This window comes from Ahaetulla prasina, chromosome 9 (assembly GCF_028640845.1).
Source record: "Ahaetulla prasina isolate Xishuangbanna chromosome 9, ASM2864084v1, whole genome shotgun sequence".
Taxonomy (NCBI): Eukaryota; Metazoa; Chordata; class Lepidosauria; order Squamata; family Colubridae; genus Ahaetulla; species Ahaetulla prasina.
Window position 1 is genome coordinate 1,586,415 of NC_080547.1, and position 16,727 is coordinate 1,603,141.

General features: G+C 45.8%; 1 protein-coding gene across 3 annotated transcripts in view; it reads right to left on the minus strand.

The window, feature by feature from the left end:
- The window catches only part of CDS2 (CDP-diacylglycerol synthase 2), a 37,022-nt gene extending 24,308 nt beyond the window's left edge, over window positions 1-12,714 (minus strand). Inside the window, exons 1-3 of one of the 3 annotated variants that reach the window (XM_058194121.1) lie at window positions 12,563-12,695; window positions 2,241-5,230; window positions 29-137 (exon numbers count right to left, since the gene is read on the minus strand). Coding sequence is in view for 1 of the 3 variants with exons in the window: in XM_058194120.1 (XP_058050103.1) it covers window positions 12,563-12,625 (63 nt within the window). In the remaining 2 variants the exon portion in view is untranslated. Of the gene's footprint in view, window positions 1-28; window positions 138-2,240; window positions 5,231-12,562 lie in introns of all 3 variants that reach the window. The other 2 variants (XM_058194122.1, XM_058194120.1) reach the window with 2 other exon arrangements.
- Window positions 12,715-16,727: the final 4,013 nt, after the last annotated feature.

Here is a 16,727-nt window from a genome sequence, read left to right on the forward strand (position 1 = left end):
ACGGCCAACAACCCCCAACTTCACCCACAATGTTTAGCCGCAGCTTCTCAAGGTGGCTTGATGACCAAGTTGTAACGGTGACCGAGTCAGTAGATCAGCAACGCTTTCACAGCCTTTGAAACGGACTCTATTGAGAACTGCCAGGGCCACAAAGACGACAAGAGAATCAGTCAAAATCAAGCAGATAAACTGAATTAGGACTTTAGAATAACATCCGTTAGCCCACCCAACAAAACTAGTCGTAAACCCAAAGATTTTGAGAGAGGGTTGGGAGCTGAAAGAAAGCAAATATAGCAATAGCCCTTAGATTTACATATTGCTTTACAGTGCTCTACAGCCCTCTCTAAGCGGTTTACAGAGTCAGCCTCTTGCCCCCAACAATCTGGATCCTCATTTTACCGAGCTTGGAAGGATGGAAGGCTGAGTCAGCCTTGAACCTGGTGAGATTCGAACTGCCAAACTGCAGTCAGCTGGCAGTCAGCAGAAGTAGCCTGCAGTACTGCAGTCTGACCACTGTGCCACCACAGCTCTTGGTATATAACCTGAGCAGGAGAATTTGAAAAGGGTTTGCAGGTGGGAGTGAGGGGAATGGAATTTAAAAGGTGTTTTTGGCGTAGCTGATTGTACTGCCAAGTGTTTGAAGTCACCAAACTTATCAACTGTGGCAAGAAATATCGTAAAACGGGGCAAAAGTCACTTCTGCCCACAACAGGGTAAGGAAGTTAGGATGACACTAAAAATTGTAAGTAAAAGACTATTTGTTCCTAGACTCATCAGCTTGCTGGAAATTTTACTAAAGATAATAAAAAGAAAAATAGGAACAAAAAATGGGTCAGAGATAAATTGTTCAAAGGCCAAACAGAACATTTTTATCCCTCAGAGATGCAAACCTCAGAGGTGCAAAGCAGAAGAGTTCTAGGCAATTTTTTTTTAAATTGTGATTGCAAATAAATCCCAGTGTCTACTGTTTGGATTGCTTTTGTGTCATTTTAACTGTAGTTTCATTTTTATTTTTCAATTCTGATTGCACTTGGCCCCGGTAAGGTCGCATTATAAATATTTTTTTGTTTTGCTTGTTTACACAATCCTAAATTTCGCATTTTGATTTATTCGCATTTTTTATTCATTCGCCATCAGAGCTCAACCGTAAACATTTCTTAAAACATAGATGCAGAGAAAGAAAAGAAAAATAATAAGTATCCTGTTTCCCCGAAAATAAGACCCTGTCTTATATTTTTTTTGAACCCTGAAATAAACGCTTGGCCTAATTGCCATGCGCTCAAAAGCCCGGGCTTATTTATTATCAGGGGATGTCTTATTGGAGGGGGAAACAGGGTAGATAGATAGCAGGAGTAGTTTGGGCAGGAACTTTCTGCAGGCAGAAACACCAAGCACAGCTTTTAACTGCGCAGTTTATTTACTTTGCTGGGGCTGAAGAAGGCTGGACTCAGAGGGGATGCAAGATCAGAGCATCTCCTGCCTGGATGTATCCTTACAGCACTGATTATTATACAGGAATGTGCTTCATGTGGACAGAGGAGAAGGAAATCAATAATATAAGCAATCCAGAAACCAAAACGCCAGCTAACCGGCTTTCCTTCCATCGCCTCCTCCGCCAATCCCTGGTTTGCGCAGCTGACTGGAAAGGCCAGTGAGATGCTCCATAATGGTCCAACCCAGATGGTTTCCATAGCAACTGCCTCCCGCTCTCTCATGTACAATGACACGCAAGGTTTCTTGCCCTCGTTACAAAACTGGGCCGACAGGCAAACACGAAGCAGGCGGCCGTCCACTTACAACCACAACTGAGATGAAAATTGATGTTGCTAAGGGAGACGTTTGTTAAGTGAGTTTTGCACCGTTTTTACGACTTTTTCTCGCCACCTTTCTTAAGCGAATGAACGCCGTTGTTAAATCAGTTTGTCCACTGAATCAGATGTCCCCAATGACGTCGCTTGTCAGGTCGCGAAAGGGGAATCATGTGACTCCCGGGGAGACTGCAACCATCATAAATGTGAGTCAGTTGTCAAGGATTTGAATTTTGATCAGGTGACCATCTAGGGATCCTACAACGGTCGTAAGTGTGAAAACAGTCAGATATGATTTCTTTCAGTGCCTTCAATTGTAACTTTGAATGGTCACTGAGTGAACTGTTGTAAGTTGAGGACTACCTGTACTTCCTCTACACACACACGAAAAAAATACCATCCCCAAACCCTAGTAGGCCAAATCAGGCTTACCCGTATTAGCCATCATGGCAATCACCCAAGGTAGGGTTTTATAAAACGGATTAAACTTGCATTAAGCACGGTGCTTTGATCAGCAATTTGCCGGACATGAAAGTGATCCAGATGAACAATTGGCTTCGAACATGAACATATTTATTTATAGATTAACAGAGTTGGAAGGGACCTTGTAGGTCATCTAGTCCAACCCCCTGATCAAGCAGGAGACCTTACATCATTTCTGACAAATGGCAGTCCAGTCTCTTCTTGAAAGCTTCCAGTGATGAAGTTCCTACAACTTCTGAAGGCAACTTCTGTTCCATGGGTTGATTGTTCTCCCTGTCAGAAAATTTCTCATTATTTCTATTTTGAATCTCTCCTTGTTTAGTTTCCATCCATTATTCCTTTTCTGGCCTTCAGGTGCTTTGGAAAATAGCTTGACCCTCTTCCTCCGCTCTGCGGCAGCCCCTCAAATATTGGAAGATGCTCTCTTGTCTCCCCTGGTCGTTCTCTTCACTAGACTAGCCAGGCCCAGTTCCTGCAACCGTTCTTCATAGGTTTTAGCCTCCAGTCCCCTTATCATCCTGGTTGCTCTTCTCTGCACTCATTTCAAAGTCTCAACATAACACAATAACAGAGTTGGAAGGGACCTTGTAGGTCATCTAGTCCAACCCCCTGATCAAGCAGGAGACCTTACATCATTTTTGACAAATGGCAGTTCAGCCTCTTCTTGAAAGCTTCCAGTGATGAAGCTCCCACAACTTCCGAAGGCAACTCCTGTTCCATCGGTTGATAGTTCTCACTGTCAGAAAATTCCTCCTTATTTCTAGGATGAATCTCTCCTCGGTCAGTTTCCATCCATTGTTCCTTGTCCTGCCCCCAGGTGCTTTGGAAAACAGATTGACCCTCTTCCTCCTCTCTGTGGCAGCCCCTCAAATATTGGAAGGCTGCTATCCTGTCTCCCCTGGTCCTTCTCTTCCCTAGACTAGCCAGGCCCAGTTCCTGCAACCGTTCATCGTAGATTTTAGCCTCCAGTCCCGTGACAAACATGTCCACGTTTGAAGCCATTGATACAGATGTGATATAGGCATGTCCATAATTATATGTTTATGAGTGAAGGCTTCTGAGAATGCCATGGACAACCAAGACACTGCAAGTGTCATAAACATGAATCAGTGGCCCAGCATCCTAATTTCGATCACATGACCCAGGGGATGCTACAATGGTTGTAAAAACGGTCAAAAGTCACTTCCCCCCCCCCACTGCCTTCAGTTGTAACTTTGAACGGTGACTAAACGAACTGTTGTAAGACTAGCTGTATTTGTCTCTAGAAAAAGGTTAAAAATAGACCGAGACGGAAAATGGGTTGTTCTGGGGCAAACGGGGAGAACCAGAGAGAATGGAATGTCTTTTATCTTATCAGACAGAAGTTTGCATCAACCCGAGAGAAGCCAGTTTGATAGAGACCTTTGACAAGAGTTACCTAAATATGGACACGCTGGAATTTTCATTCTGGAGAGGCACACAAAAAGACTGCAGCCACATCACAAGTGTCACCCTGCTCTAAGCCTGCAATCTTATGGTGTGATCAAATGTTTATCGATGGCCTTGCTCAGGGAAGGATGGTCCCCTTCCCTCCCATTTATTTCGGGCTCAAAATACTGGCGTAACCTCTCTTCAGCTGGCCTTCCTGGGCTGTTAGTCATCAATCACGCAACGGCAGAAAACCCAGACAAAAGGCAGCGATGGTTGAGCCAAGATTTGAAATCCAGGATTCCCCAACCTGGTGCTCTACGGATACTTGGCATAGCTCACCACCCCCGCTTTTTTCCCCCAGTATTCCGGCTGCTTCTTCTAGCTGGGAAATCCTTGTGAAGTTCAGCAGCCGGAATGTGGTAGATTATTTTGCCGCGACAAAGGCACGCATGGCCAGGGTGCAACGCGAGGAGGTTAAGTCTACATTCCATTCCATTTAAATTCTATTCGTAATTTCGTTTCGGCCGAATAGGTTGTTAAAAAAATGCTTTTAAAAGTAAAAAGATTGTGCCACAGCTGATCACACGTGCTGTTCTACTTACCCCATGCCTTTTTGGCGTGCACGAGCGCACCACGCATTTGGTGCGTGGTGCGCACTGCGCAGCCAGCAAACCGATAGTAAACCGGTTCAGATTTCACCACTGCTCTCACACGTTTTAGTCTCCAGACCCTTCACCATCTTGGTTGCTCCAGATAAACATCTGCTAAAGTACCAAGGTGCTGGGTTGCTAAATAGAAAGACCAGCAGGCAGTGTTTAAATAACAGGCCCTGAAGCCTCACAAGATCACAAGGAAGCGTTGCTTAACAAGTAGTATCAGGATGAGACACCTCCTCCACACCAACACTCAGCTTCCTCCTATGAATCTGTATAAACAGAGGCTTAGATTCAAAATCATGTGAAGGATTAGTACCGCTTTGTAAAGCCTTGGTAAGGCCACACCTGGAATACGGCATCCAGTTTTGGTCACCACGTTACAAAAAAAGATGTTGAGACTTTGGAAAAAGTGCAAAGGAGAGAAACTAGGATTAAAGGCCTGGAGGCTAAAATATATATGAAGTATGGTTGCAGGATTTGGGTTTGGCTAGTCTAGAGAAAAGAAGGACTACAGGGCAGTATTCTAGTATTTTTGAGGGGCTGCCACAAAGAAGAGGGCGGGGGGTCAACTTATTTTCCAAAGCACCAGAAGGCAAGACAAGAAACAGCAGATGGAAACTAATCAAGGGGAAAAGCAACTTGGAATTGAAGAGAAACTTCCTAACAGTGAGGACAATTAACCAGCGGAACAGCTTGCCACCGGAAGTTGTGAATGCTTCATCACTGGAGGTTTTTAAGAAGAGACTGGAGAGACACTTATCTGAAATGGTACAGGAACTCCTGCTTGAGCGGGGGGGTTGGACTAGAAGACCTCCAAGGTCCCTTCCACCTCTATTCTGATTAATTGATTGAATCCTTCTGTAATCTGTAATTCTGTAATACAAACAGCAATATATCATATTCTGGAGGGAAATTAGCAACGGAGGCAGTGGTGTTTCTGGAACGCCAGCATCAAACAGCCCATTAGGGGAACGCCACTAAAACGAAGCCATTAGCCTGATTGCTCAGGAATGAGCTATCTTTGGTTTCCAAGCATCCTCTCTTGCTAATGATTTTCTAAGCAACAGAAGGAAAAAGGTGTTTCGGTAAAGCTTCCATTTTTTTACTGCATCCTGTCTGACTAGCAGACATTTGCCGAGCGTAAAAACTCAAGTGTGCACAGCTCATGGAAAGGAAAAGGCTTCAGTTCCTGTGAGTTTATTTTAACAACACATACGGAATTGTATGGGCATGTGCGTGAAAGCGCACACACACACACACACAGGGTAAGGAGTAGAAGCAGAATTCCATAAAAGGAAAAATATTCTCTAGAATGCACTTAGTAGACAGGATCCTAGTTGCAGAAGTTAACAGCAAAAACGTAAAATGGGGTTATATTCTGCATTGTAAAATGAGGGGGGGGAAATCAAAGGAAAAACGGCAACCTCTATTTTTAATGAGGGGGAAAAAAAACATTTTTTCTAACAGTCCTGCAAATAAAATACAGGCGAAATCTATCCTGTTATACAATCGCCAACAGGACTAAAGCCCTCAGGGTGTCGCTCATGTTTTATTCCTTGCTAAAGGTGACTTTCTCTTCTTGGTTATTTCAAGATTGCAAACCTCTTGAGGCTGGGATTTCTCTTCTCTCAGGCTCCGCTGAACAGGAAGCATCGTGGCTGACAGTAATGTACAGCAACAGTCTCCGGAGATTAGCAAGACGCCCCCTTCTTGCAGAATTCCAAAAAAATAAATACAAATATTGGAATAAAGCATTTCCTAACCCTTTTGCTTTTAGCATCAAATTTGGGAAGTCGTTTTGGGAGGGTGGGAGCAGATTTTGCTCCAAGCCAGAACTGAATTCTGGCCCATTTCCAAATGTTGGAACTTGATTGATCTTAACTGAAATGTTTACACTGTCGGTTCCAAGATATACATACAGGTCTTAGTCATAGGAGAAAAATAATAGGCAAGGATATCTTGGCTCCAGGACGCTAAGAGACACGGTTGGTCATGTATATGCACAATACTATCTGCAAGGAAAATAATCTGGAGAAATTTGGGAAGGGGGTGGGAAACGATATTTTTTGGGGCACCCACCTCTTTCCTGCCTTGAAATCCAATTCTTCCTTTTCAGCTGTATTCCAACCTAGTACTTAGCTGCCAACCTGTAGCCCACTCAGCTTTATCCCATCCTCAGTCTTCTCTCTGAATTGCACATATTTCCTCTTCTTGGCTTCCCGATTCCTAAAACAAGCATTTTCAATCTTGGATTTTAAAAAAAACCAACCAACCAACAAACAATAAGCTGCCCTTTCTGGCATTTGCAGGAAGCGGAATCCAAAGAAATTCTGGGACACCGCAGACCCCAGACCACATGGTTGAATGGACGCTCCCCAGAAGTAAAGCACAGAAACCGAGAATGTGGCTGGTATCTTAATGTTGCATAGAATGCTCTAGATAGGTAAGTAGGTAGGCAAGTGGAAGCAGCCAGCCAGACATAGGATAAATAGATGGATGATAAAGAGAGAGAGAGAGAGACAGATAGGAGATAAAGACTCTCTATATATATACCGTGTTTCCCCAAAAATAAGACACTTATATTTTTTTGAATCCTGAAATAAGTGCTTGGCCTTATTGCCAAGTGCTCAAAAGCCTGATTGGGTTTGGGTTTATTGGGTTTATTATCAGGGGATGTCCTATTTTGGGGGAAACAGGATATATATACATATACATATATATAGAGAGATATGATACAGAGATAATGATAGATGATAGATAGATGGATATAGACAGTCAGATAAAGACCGTTGCTTGCAAGTGACCTAGATGCCCTGAGTTGTTGATCTTCTTAAATAAATAGCTTGATTGCATCCAGATATTGTATATAATGTAGATGCCCTGAATTATTTTTTATTAAATCAATAAATAACACAATACAGGACAGAAAGATTATTTGCTGTTGTTGCTTGAACTGCAGTTTTTGAAGCAGGGGAGTGAAATGGAGCAACGACAAAACCAGCGGCAAGCTACTAGAAAATAAACTGAGAGCAAACCCTACACCCCTAGCAGCACTGAGGATGGAACCTTGCTAGGTCATGAAACGCCTTGTAAGAAAACAACCAAGCTCAGAGAACACCTCATTTCAACTCTGAGCTGCAAACATTCCCCTTCATCTGAGTAATAACACTTAGCAAAAGCCTTTTCTCTTTTGAACCATCCCAGCGTGCTTCATCATCACCCCCAAGCAGTGGTGGGATTTAGCCAGTTCGCACCTATTCGGAAGAACCGATTGTTAACTTTCTAAGCAGTTTGGAGAACCGGTTGTTGGAAAAAATCTTGTTTTGTTTTTCCCCCCCACTTTACAGGGCTAATCCTGTAAGGCAGGCAGGAAAAAAACGTTCTGGTGGTGTTTCTAGCCTCATCTTTATTGCTCTGCTTACAGAAACTGCCTCCCTGGTTTAACCCTTATTACATTGTAACAGCTAAGGCGAAGCGCCCATCGACATGAGTGACGTTGAGTTGGCCACGCCCATACAGTCACATGACCGCCGAGCCACGCCTACCCAGCTGGTCATTAGAGCAGAGAACCGGTTGTTAAATTATTTGAATCCCGCCACTGACCCCAAGCATTACTGGCACTTGGTATTAAACGAAGCTTTTTACGCCCGGAGCTTGGAAATGTGTGGAAATGATTTAAGCACGTCCCAGATGCCCTTGCTCGGAGAGATTTTAGGAGCATTGTGTGCCTGTTTCTCTCTGATCCTTGGAAGAGAGTCCCGGAAACAGACAACACACATGACCAGGAAGAACAGATTTACACACATCTAGGACTACTGAAGTTCAAATAACTGATTTCTAGTACTTTGGTAAAAGCAAAGTTTGTTTGTTTGTTTGTTTGTTTACATTTATACCCCGCCCTTCTCCGAAGACTCAGGGCGGCTTACAGTGTATAAGGCAATAGTCTCATTCTATTTGTATATTTTTACAAAGTCAACTTTTATTGCCCCCAACAATCTGGGTCCTCATTTTACCTACCTTATAAAGGATGGAAGGCTGAGTCAACCTTGGGCCGGGCTCGAACCTGCAGTAATTGCAGGCTACTGTGTTCTTAATAACAGGCTTTTACCAGCGTGAGCTAAACCGGCCCCAGTGTTGTTCGGCACCCAACTTTCTTCTTCTATTCTGAATTGTTTGGGAGGAAGAGGGGAGGGTGTGTGATTTGGGTCATGTGATCACAATTCAGATGCTTGGCAATTGGTTCCCACTGATGATCGTTGCTGTGTGCCAAGGTCATGTGACCCCTCCCCTTTTTGGGACCTTCCGACAAGCAAAGTCAACGGGTTCATTTAACAACCTGGTTACTAACTTGACTGCTGCAGTGGCAAGATCACTTAACGGTGGCAAGAAAGGTCGTAAAATGGAGCAAAACTCATGTAACAAATGTCTCACTTAGCAACAGAAACTTTTGGGTTCAATTGTGGTCGTAAGTCAAGGACTACCTGTATAACAGCCGTTTCACTTCTTTCAATAAATATTCACTCCGTGCCCTGACTTCCTAAAGCATCTGCACATATTAACATCTTTCCCAATTTCTACCATTAAAAATGTTTCTACTACTATAATGATTTCTACCGTTGAAAAAAGTTCTCCTTTTTTTACTGCCTTTCTTCTGTAAAGCAGCCTCCCCAAGCCTCCGAATGCACTAGACTTCAATTCCCATAGTCCCCAGCCAGCTTAGGGCCTTTCAAGACTTGGAGGGCACCGAGTGGCGGAATAGAAATGCTGGAATAATTATCGGCGGAATAGAAATGTTGGAATAATTACCGTTGAATCGTCGTTTAAATGAGCTGCCATAACACCAAAGCGGTTTGCAATCATTCCTTTCTAAAAAGTTGCTATTAATGGCCACATGATGTAATGCTGGACACCCTGACTGGCTTCCAACACACCCAAGAGCAATTAGCAATTTTGCATTTTGTTCTCTCTAATGCTTCTCAGAAGAAGGGTTGTGATGACTCAGCAGCTGACCTGGTCAGATGGAAAGCTGATGGCCGGAGTCCGAGCCCCACATGATGGGGTGAGCACCCGTTCCTTGCCCCAGCTCCTCCCTCCCCACCTAGCAGTTCAAAAGCATGCAAATGCGAGTAGATAAATAAGTAAACTGATCCATGTGCCTCAGGGTATATCATGCTAGCCACATGACCATGGAAATGTTTTCAGACAACACTGGGCCTCTTGGCTAGGAAACAGACATGAGCATTGGCCTCTGGGTTTGGACACCACTAACAGCAATAGCACTTATATACTGCTTCACGGTGCTTTACAGCCCTCTCTAAGCGGTTTACAGAGTCAGCCTCTTGCCCCCAACAATCTGGCTCCTCATTTGACCCACCTCGGAAGGACGGAAGGCTAGGTCAACCTTGAGCCACTAAGAAGAGGAAACCTATACCTTTAATGTTTCTGCGAACTAACTGTTAGAAACTGTCTACTCATATAACAGAATAACAGCGTTGGAAGGGACCTTGGAGGTCTTCTAGTCCGACCCCCTGCTCAGGCAGGAAACCCAAAATCGTTTCAGACAGATGGTTGTCCAATCTTTTCTTAAAAACTTCCAGTGTTGGATCATTCACAACTTCTGGAGGCAAGTTGTTCCACTGATTCATTGTTCTAACAGTCTTGAAATTTCTCCTTAGTTCTAGGTTGCTTCTCTCCTTGATACGTTTCCATCTGTTGCTTCTTGTCCTGCCTTTAGCTGCTTTGGAGAATGGGTTGACTCCCTCTTCTTTGCGGCAACCCTTTGATACTGGAACACGGCTCTCATGTCACGCCTAGCATCAAAGCTTCAATCAGCAGGGACAAGGGATTAAGTACTGTACCACTGCCCTCTCACACCACAAAGGGTCAGCTTCATTCAACCTTTCTCAATGCATTTTCCAGATGGGTGGACATGAATACTCAGAATCCTCATCCACAGCTGCGGTGGGTGGAGAACTTTGGCTGGAGGGAATATCGTGTTAGGGAGGCCTTACCATCAAGCAGTAAACCAAAAGGTGCTTTTTCGAGAGGCCCCTGGCCTTTCTGGTGTTTCTTTTATTTATTTTTATTTATTTTTCAAATTTATATACCGCCCTATCTCCCTAAGGACTCAGGGCGGTTCACAGGCAGTTAAAATACATATAAATACAAATTAAAAACAACAATTAAAAAACTTATTCTATTGCCGAATTTAAAAAACAATATAAATAATAAAAAACTCCTTAAAACCAATAACTTTAAAATCTAATCCAGTCCCGCGCAGATGAATAAGTGCGTTTTAAGCTCGCGACGAAAGGTTTGAAGAGGTTTGAAGAGGTTGAAGAGGTTTCGCTTCACATCCGAGAAGCTTCTTCAGCTCTGCATGGATGAGAAGGGAAGCATCTTCAAAAAAACCCAAACAAAACAAGGAAGTCCAGTTGCCTCTTGAAAAAGCCCTTCTGACACAACCATGACCCAGATGATGGAGAATCTCTATAGACATTGAGTAGTAGATTGGGAGCTGCTATGCGCAGAGTTTAAAGCCGGTCAGATGGAGAAATACTGTAGACCAAGGGTCTCCAACCTTGGCAACTTTAAGCCTGGTAGACTTCAAGTCCCAGAATTCCCAAGCCAGCAAAGCAAAGCTTTGCTGGCTGGGGAATTCTGGGAGTAGAAGTCCACCAGGCTTAAAGTTGCCAAGGTTGGAGACCCTTGCTGTAGACAACTGTAAGAATCGTGTGAGAGTTCTGATCGCTGATGACCTTCCTGCTCACACTAAAACCACGTCAGGCTGGAAGCAGATGCTGCAAAGGCCGGGCAAAAACTTAAACCTGACCACCGATGGCCCAATCAAGCAAGTTTCCAAGTAGAGCAGCTTTTAAGCTGGGTGGCACACCTGTGGCACAAGGTCAACTCCTACCCTCAAAACGATGCTATAGAGCACTGCACACCAGAACAACTAGACACAAGAACAGTTTTTTCCCGAAGGCCATCACTCTGCTAAACAAATAATTCCCTCAACACTGTCAGACTATTTACTGAATCTGCACTACTATTAATCTTCTCATTGTTCCCATCACCCATCTCCTTCCACTTATGACTGTATGACTGTAACTTTGTTGCTGGCAATCCTTATGATTTATATTGATATATTGACCATCATTTGTGTTGTAAATGTTGTACCTTGATGAACGTATCTTTTCTTTTATGTACACTGAGAGCATAGGCACCAAGACAAATTCCTTGTGTGTCCAATCACACTTGGCCAATAAAAATTCTATTCTATTCTCTCGGGCTTTGCGGAGCCGCTGGGTGCAGTTAGAATAGAATAGAGCTGGAAGGGACCTTGGAGGTCTTCCAGTCCAGCCCGCTGCTTAAGCAGGAGATCTGATACCATTTCAGGTAAGTGGCTGTCCAGTTTCTTCTTAAAAACCTTCAGTGATGGTGGGATGCCCATGATTTCTAGTGGCAAACTGTTCCACTGGTTAATTGTTCTGTCAGGAAATTCCTCCTTAGTTCCAGGTTGCTTCTCTCCTTGATGAGTTTCAACCCGTTGCTTCTTGTCCTGCCTTCAGGTGCTTTGGAGAACAGCTTGACTCCCTCTTCTTTGGGGCAGCCCCTTAAATAGTTCTTTTTCCTCCGTTGTTGGAAACGGCACAGGTCTCCTACTTGAGCAGAGGGTTGGTCTAGAAGCCCTCCAAGGTCCCTTCCAGCTCCATTCCGATTGACTTGACCGCTTGATTGATTGATGGGCAGGCGCCTTAGCTGCGCGCTGACATCTCTACGCGGAGCCTCGCTCCGGTTCCCCGCCGCTGCTCCGGGAAAAGCCCCGCGGGCTGCTTTTCCCCAAGCCCAGCCCACGCAGCGGCTCGGCGCGCCCCCCTCCCCGCCGAGGAGGCGCCCCCGAAGCGCTGTGGCTCTTTAAGGAGCCGGAGCCGCGCTCTTTCTCTCCGCGCCCGCCGCTCTTCCGGCCCGGGGCTGCGCAAGGCGTCGGGGATTCTTTGCAAGCCGCCTCGCCTTCCACGAGCTCCGGCGGGGAAGGGGGGGGAGAGCCCTTCTCTTTGCATTCCCAGAAAGGAGGGGACCCCCGCTCCCCCCCCTTTTGCCCCACACGCCAAACACGCGTCGCCGCCTACAGACGCCGTTGCCCGGCTGGTTTTCCGGCCGCTTTTGCTCCCTGCTGGCCCTCGCTGCGGCCGCCTCGCCTACCTTCCCCTCGGCGTCGTGCTGCCCCTCGGGCTCCCGGGCCAGCCGCTGCCTGAGCTCGCTCATCCTGGGCCGCCGCTTCGCTTCGCTTGAGCTTTGCACGACGCAGCAGCAGCGGCGGCAGAAGCAGCAGGAGCCCCGCCCAGACTGACAGCCGAGCCCGGGAATCGGGGCGGGACTTAAGAGAGAAGGAGCCAATCCCGGCGCGGATCCAATCCGAGAGGGGCGGGGCCCGCAGCTGGCAGGCTTTTGCAGCGCAGGACTGGAGCAGCGCAGCGAGGTGGGCCGGGTGCTTCGGGGACACAGCGGGCGGGAGGGTTACCAACTCGGGTGGGGTTTGCTTAGGTGATGCCAGGGGGAACGGAGCATCCCTGGGTCAAGGGCTCGTGGGAATCCAGCCGCCGTCTGAGCGTTTATCTCGAACCAAGCCTGCAGAAGCTGTCAATGGAGATTCTCAGTCATCAGCGTCCTGAGGACACAAGAGAAACCTCCAGGTGGCCTCAAAGACCCTCTCAAAGGATGCAAATGACCCGCAGTCTGCAAAGAGTCCAAATCCTTCCATTCCCCACCATCCAGCCAGAGCCGAAGAAGCATCTTGGAGGAGAAGTGAAACGTCTTCAAAGAAAAACCAGAAAGTCCAGTTACCTCTTGGAAAAAAAGCACCTTTGGGACAGCAGAAGCGGTGTTTCTCCAACTTGCGAATTTCTCTCTGGCCAAAATACTTTCCCAATTGCTGCAAAGACTTGTCTCGCTGTGTATCTCATCAGATTAAGGAAGGATTTCTTTTTGGAACACAACAACGTGAACTGACAATTCTGATTTACACTGTACTGGGGAGACCACATTTGTAATACTGCGTCCGTTTCTGGTCACTCCAATCCGAATAAATGCTGAGACTCTACAATGAGTGCAGAAAAGAGTAACAATAGCAATAGTATTCTATACAGCTTCACGGTCCTTTACAGCCCTCTCTAGCCAGTTTAAAGAGTCAGCCTCTTGCCCCCAACAATCTGGGTCCTCATTTTACTGACCTCGGAAGGATGGAAGGCTGAGTCAACCTTGAGCCTGGTGAGATTTGAACTGCCAAATTGCAGGCAGCCAGCAGTCAGCATTCTAAGCAATGTGGATGCCAAATGTATTTATTTATTTATTTATTATTTAAATTTCTATACCGCCCTTCTCCCGAAGGACTCAGGGCGGTTCACAGCCAGATAAAAATACACAATAATATTACAATATAAATACAATTAAAATGCAATTAAAAAACTTATTCAATTGGCCGAGATTAAAAATTTAGAATAAATAATAAAAACCCATTAAAAAACCCATAAATTTAAAAACTAACCCAGTCCTGCGCAGATGAATAAATAAGTTTTAAGCTCATGACGAAGGTCTGGAGGTCCGGAAGTTGACGGAGTCCTGGGGGGAGTTCGTTCCAGAGGGCGGGAGCCCCCACAGAGAAGGCCCTTCCCCTGGGCGTCGCCAGACGACATTGCCGCGCCGACGGCACCCTGAGGAGTCCCTCTCTGTGAGAGCGCACAGGTCGGTGAGAGGTATTCGGTAGCAGTAGGCGGTCCCGTAAATAGCCCGGCCCTATGCCATGGAGCGCTTTGAAGACGTTCACCAAAACCTTGAAGCGCACCCGGAACGCCACAGGTAGCCAGTGCAGTCTGCGCAGGATAGGTGTCACACGGGAGCCACGAGGGGCTCCCTCTATCACCCGCGCAGCCGCATTCTGGACTAACTGAAGCCTCCGGGTGCCCCTCAAGGGGAGCCCCATGTAGAGAGCATTGCAGTAGTCCAGACGAGACGTCACGAGGGCATGAGTGACTGTGCACAAGGCATCCCGGTCTAGAAAGGGGCGCAACTGGCGCACCAGGCGAACCTGGTGGAAAGCTCCCCTGGAGACGGCCGCCAAGTGGTCTTCAAAAGACAGCCGTTCATCCAGGAGAACGCCCAAGTTGCGCACCCTCTCCATCGGGGCCAATGACTCGCTCCCAACAGTCAGCCGTGGACTCAGCTGACTGTACCGGGATGCCGGCATCCACAGCCACTCCGTCTTGGAGGGATTGAGCTTGAGCCTGTTTCTCCCCATCCAGACCCGTACATGCAACTGTACCATGAACAGTTGCAGGAAATGATTATGTTTAATCTAATGAAGCACTAGGGGGTGACATGTAAGATACCAGCCTTCCAGTACTTTAGTGGCTGTCACAGAGAAGAGGGCAGGGCAGGAAGCAAAGGCGGTGGGGGAAGATCATTAAAAGACACAACCTAGAAGGAGAAATTTTCTCAATGCAATTAATCAGTTGACAGCTTGCCTCAAATTGTTGTGGGTGTTCCATCACTGGAGATTTTTAAGAAGACACTGAACAGCCATTGGTCTGGAATGATATATGTTTCCCTGCTCAAGTAGCAGGGTTGGACTAGAACAGGGGTCTCCAACCTTGGTCCCTTTAAGACTTGTGGACTTCAGCTTTACTGGCTGAGGGACTCTGGGAGTTGAAGTCCACAAGTCTTAAAGGGACCAAGGTTGGAGACCCCTGGACTAGAAGACCTTCGAGAACCCAGCTCTAACCCTGTTTTCTAGATTTAAATATTTTTATATTACCATCAGTCCTTCTGCAACAGGGGTGTCCAAACTTGGTCCCTTTAAGACTTGTGGACTTCAACTCCCAGAGTCCCTCAGCCAGCAAAGCTGGCTGAGGAACTCTGGGAGTTGAAGTCCACAAGTCTTAAAGGACAAGTTGAACACCTGTTCTAGTATCACTTCAGATCTTCTTATCCAATTTGCCCACGTGCTGTGCTTATTGGCCGCATACTGCCGTATTGCAATTTTTATGGATGTTCAGAATTCATTTAATACTTTTGTGAGAATATGCAGAAGAGACCTTTATTACATACAGCTTCTAATTTCTAAGCAGACAGTCTGGGGCCCTACTGAATTGTCATCTCAGATATTTCCTTATCTGAACAGAGAAACACAATGACTTGGCAGGGAGGGTGGGCATAAAACAGATGAGAACGGGAGCAACTTTTGACTTTCTGCTGGCTTCCCCATTGAGTTTCTTTGTGGGAAGGCTGCAGGAAAAAAATCAGTGGGAAAATTTGTTTATTCATTACTAAAATGAACAACACCACAAGTCAGTCTGGCCATATCTCCGCCATCTGCATTTTGCAGGTTTTTTCCCCAAGTTGGATTTCAATTCCTATCAATCCCCAGCCGAAGGCCATCCAGCCCAGATGAAAATTATGTTCTGGGGAAGAAATGTCCATGCCTGCGTAGACTCAGTGGACCGCACATCCCTGCTTGCGACCGCTGGTCGTGTTTGGGGAGGCGAAATGCGGGTCTTTCCCATCATATTACCTGCTTACAGGCAAAGACTTAAAGCCATAAAACCAATAATTAAATCAGTGAAAACCTGGACGGAGGATTCAGAATTAAAGCTACAGGCATGTTTTGACTGCACTGATTGGAATATTTTTAAAGATACCTCTGCAGACCTGGATGAACTCACAGATACTGTAACATCATATGTCAGCTTCTGTGAAGACCTATGTGTACCTACAAGGAACTTACGAATACACAGTAATAACAAACCTTGGTTTACACCTAAACTTAAGCAACTACGACATTCCAAAGAGGAAGCCTACAGAAAAGGTGATAAAATGCTGTACAATCAGGCCAGAAATGCACTAACAAGGGAGATAAGAGCAGCAAAAAGAAGCTACTCTGAAAAGCTAAAGAATCAATTTTCAGCAAATGAACCAGCAAACATGTGGAAAACTCTTAAAAATATCACCGGCTATGGCAAACCTCCTTCCCAGGCTGAAGGTAATCAACAACTGGCAGATGACCTGAATGAGTTTTACTGCAGGTTTGAAAGGAAACTACAGCCACCTATCTCCACAACCCCCATCTCAGACACACCAACAACAGCCAAGCCTCCTACAACTGACCCCATTTCATTGGGTTCACAACCCCTAGTGATCACAGAAAAGGAAGTGCAGGACCTATTTCACAGACAAAAGCCAGGAAAAGCTCCAGGCCCAGACAAGATAACTCCTTCTTGCTTAAAAGTCTGTGCTGACCAATTGGCCCCATCTTCACCCATATTTTCAATAAATCACTAGAGATGTGCTATGTTCCTTCTTGCTTCAAACGCTC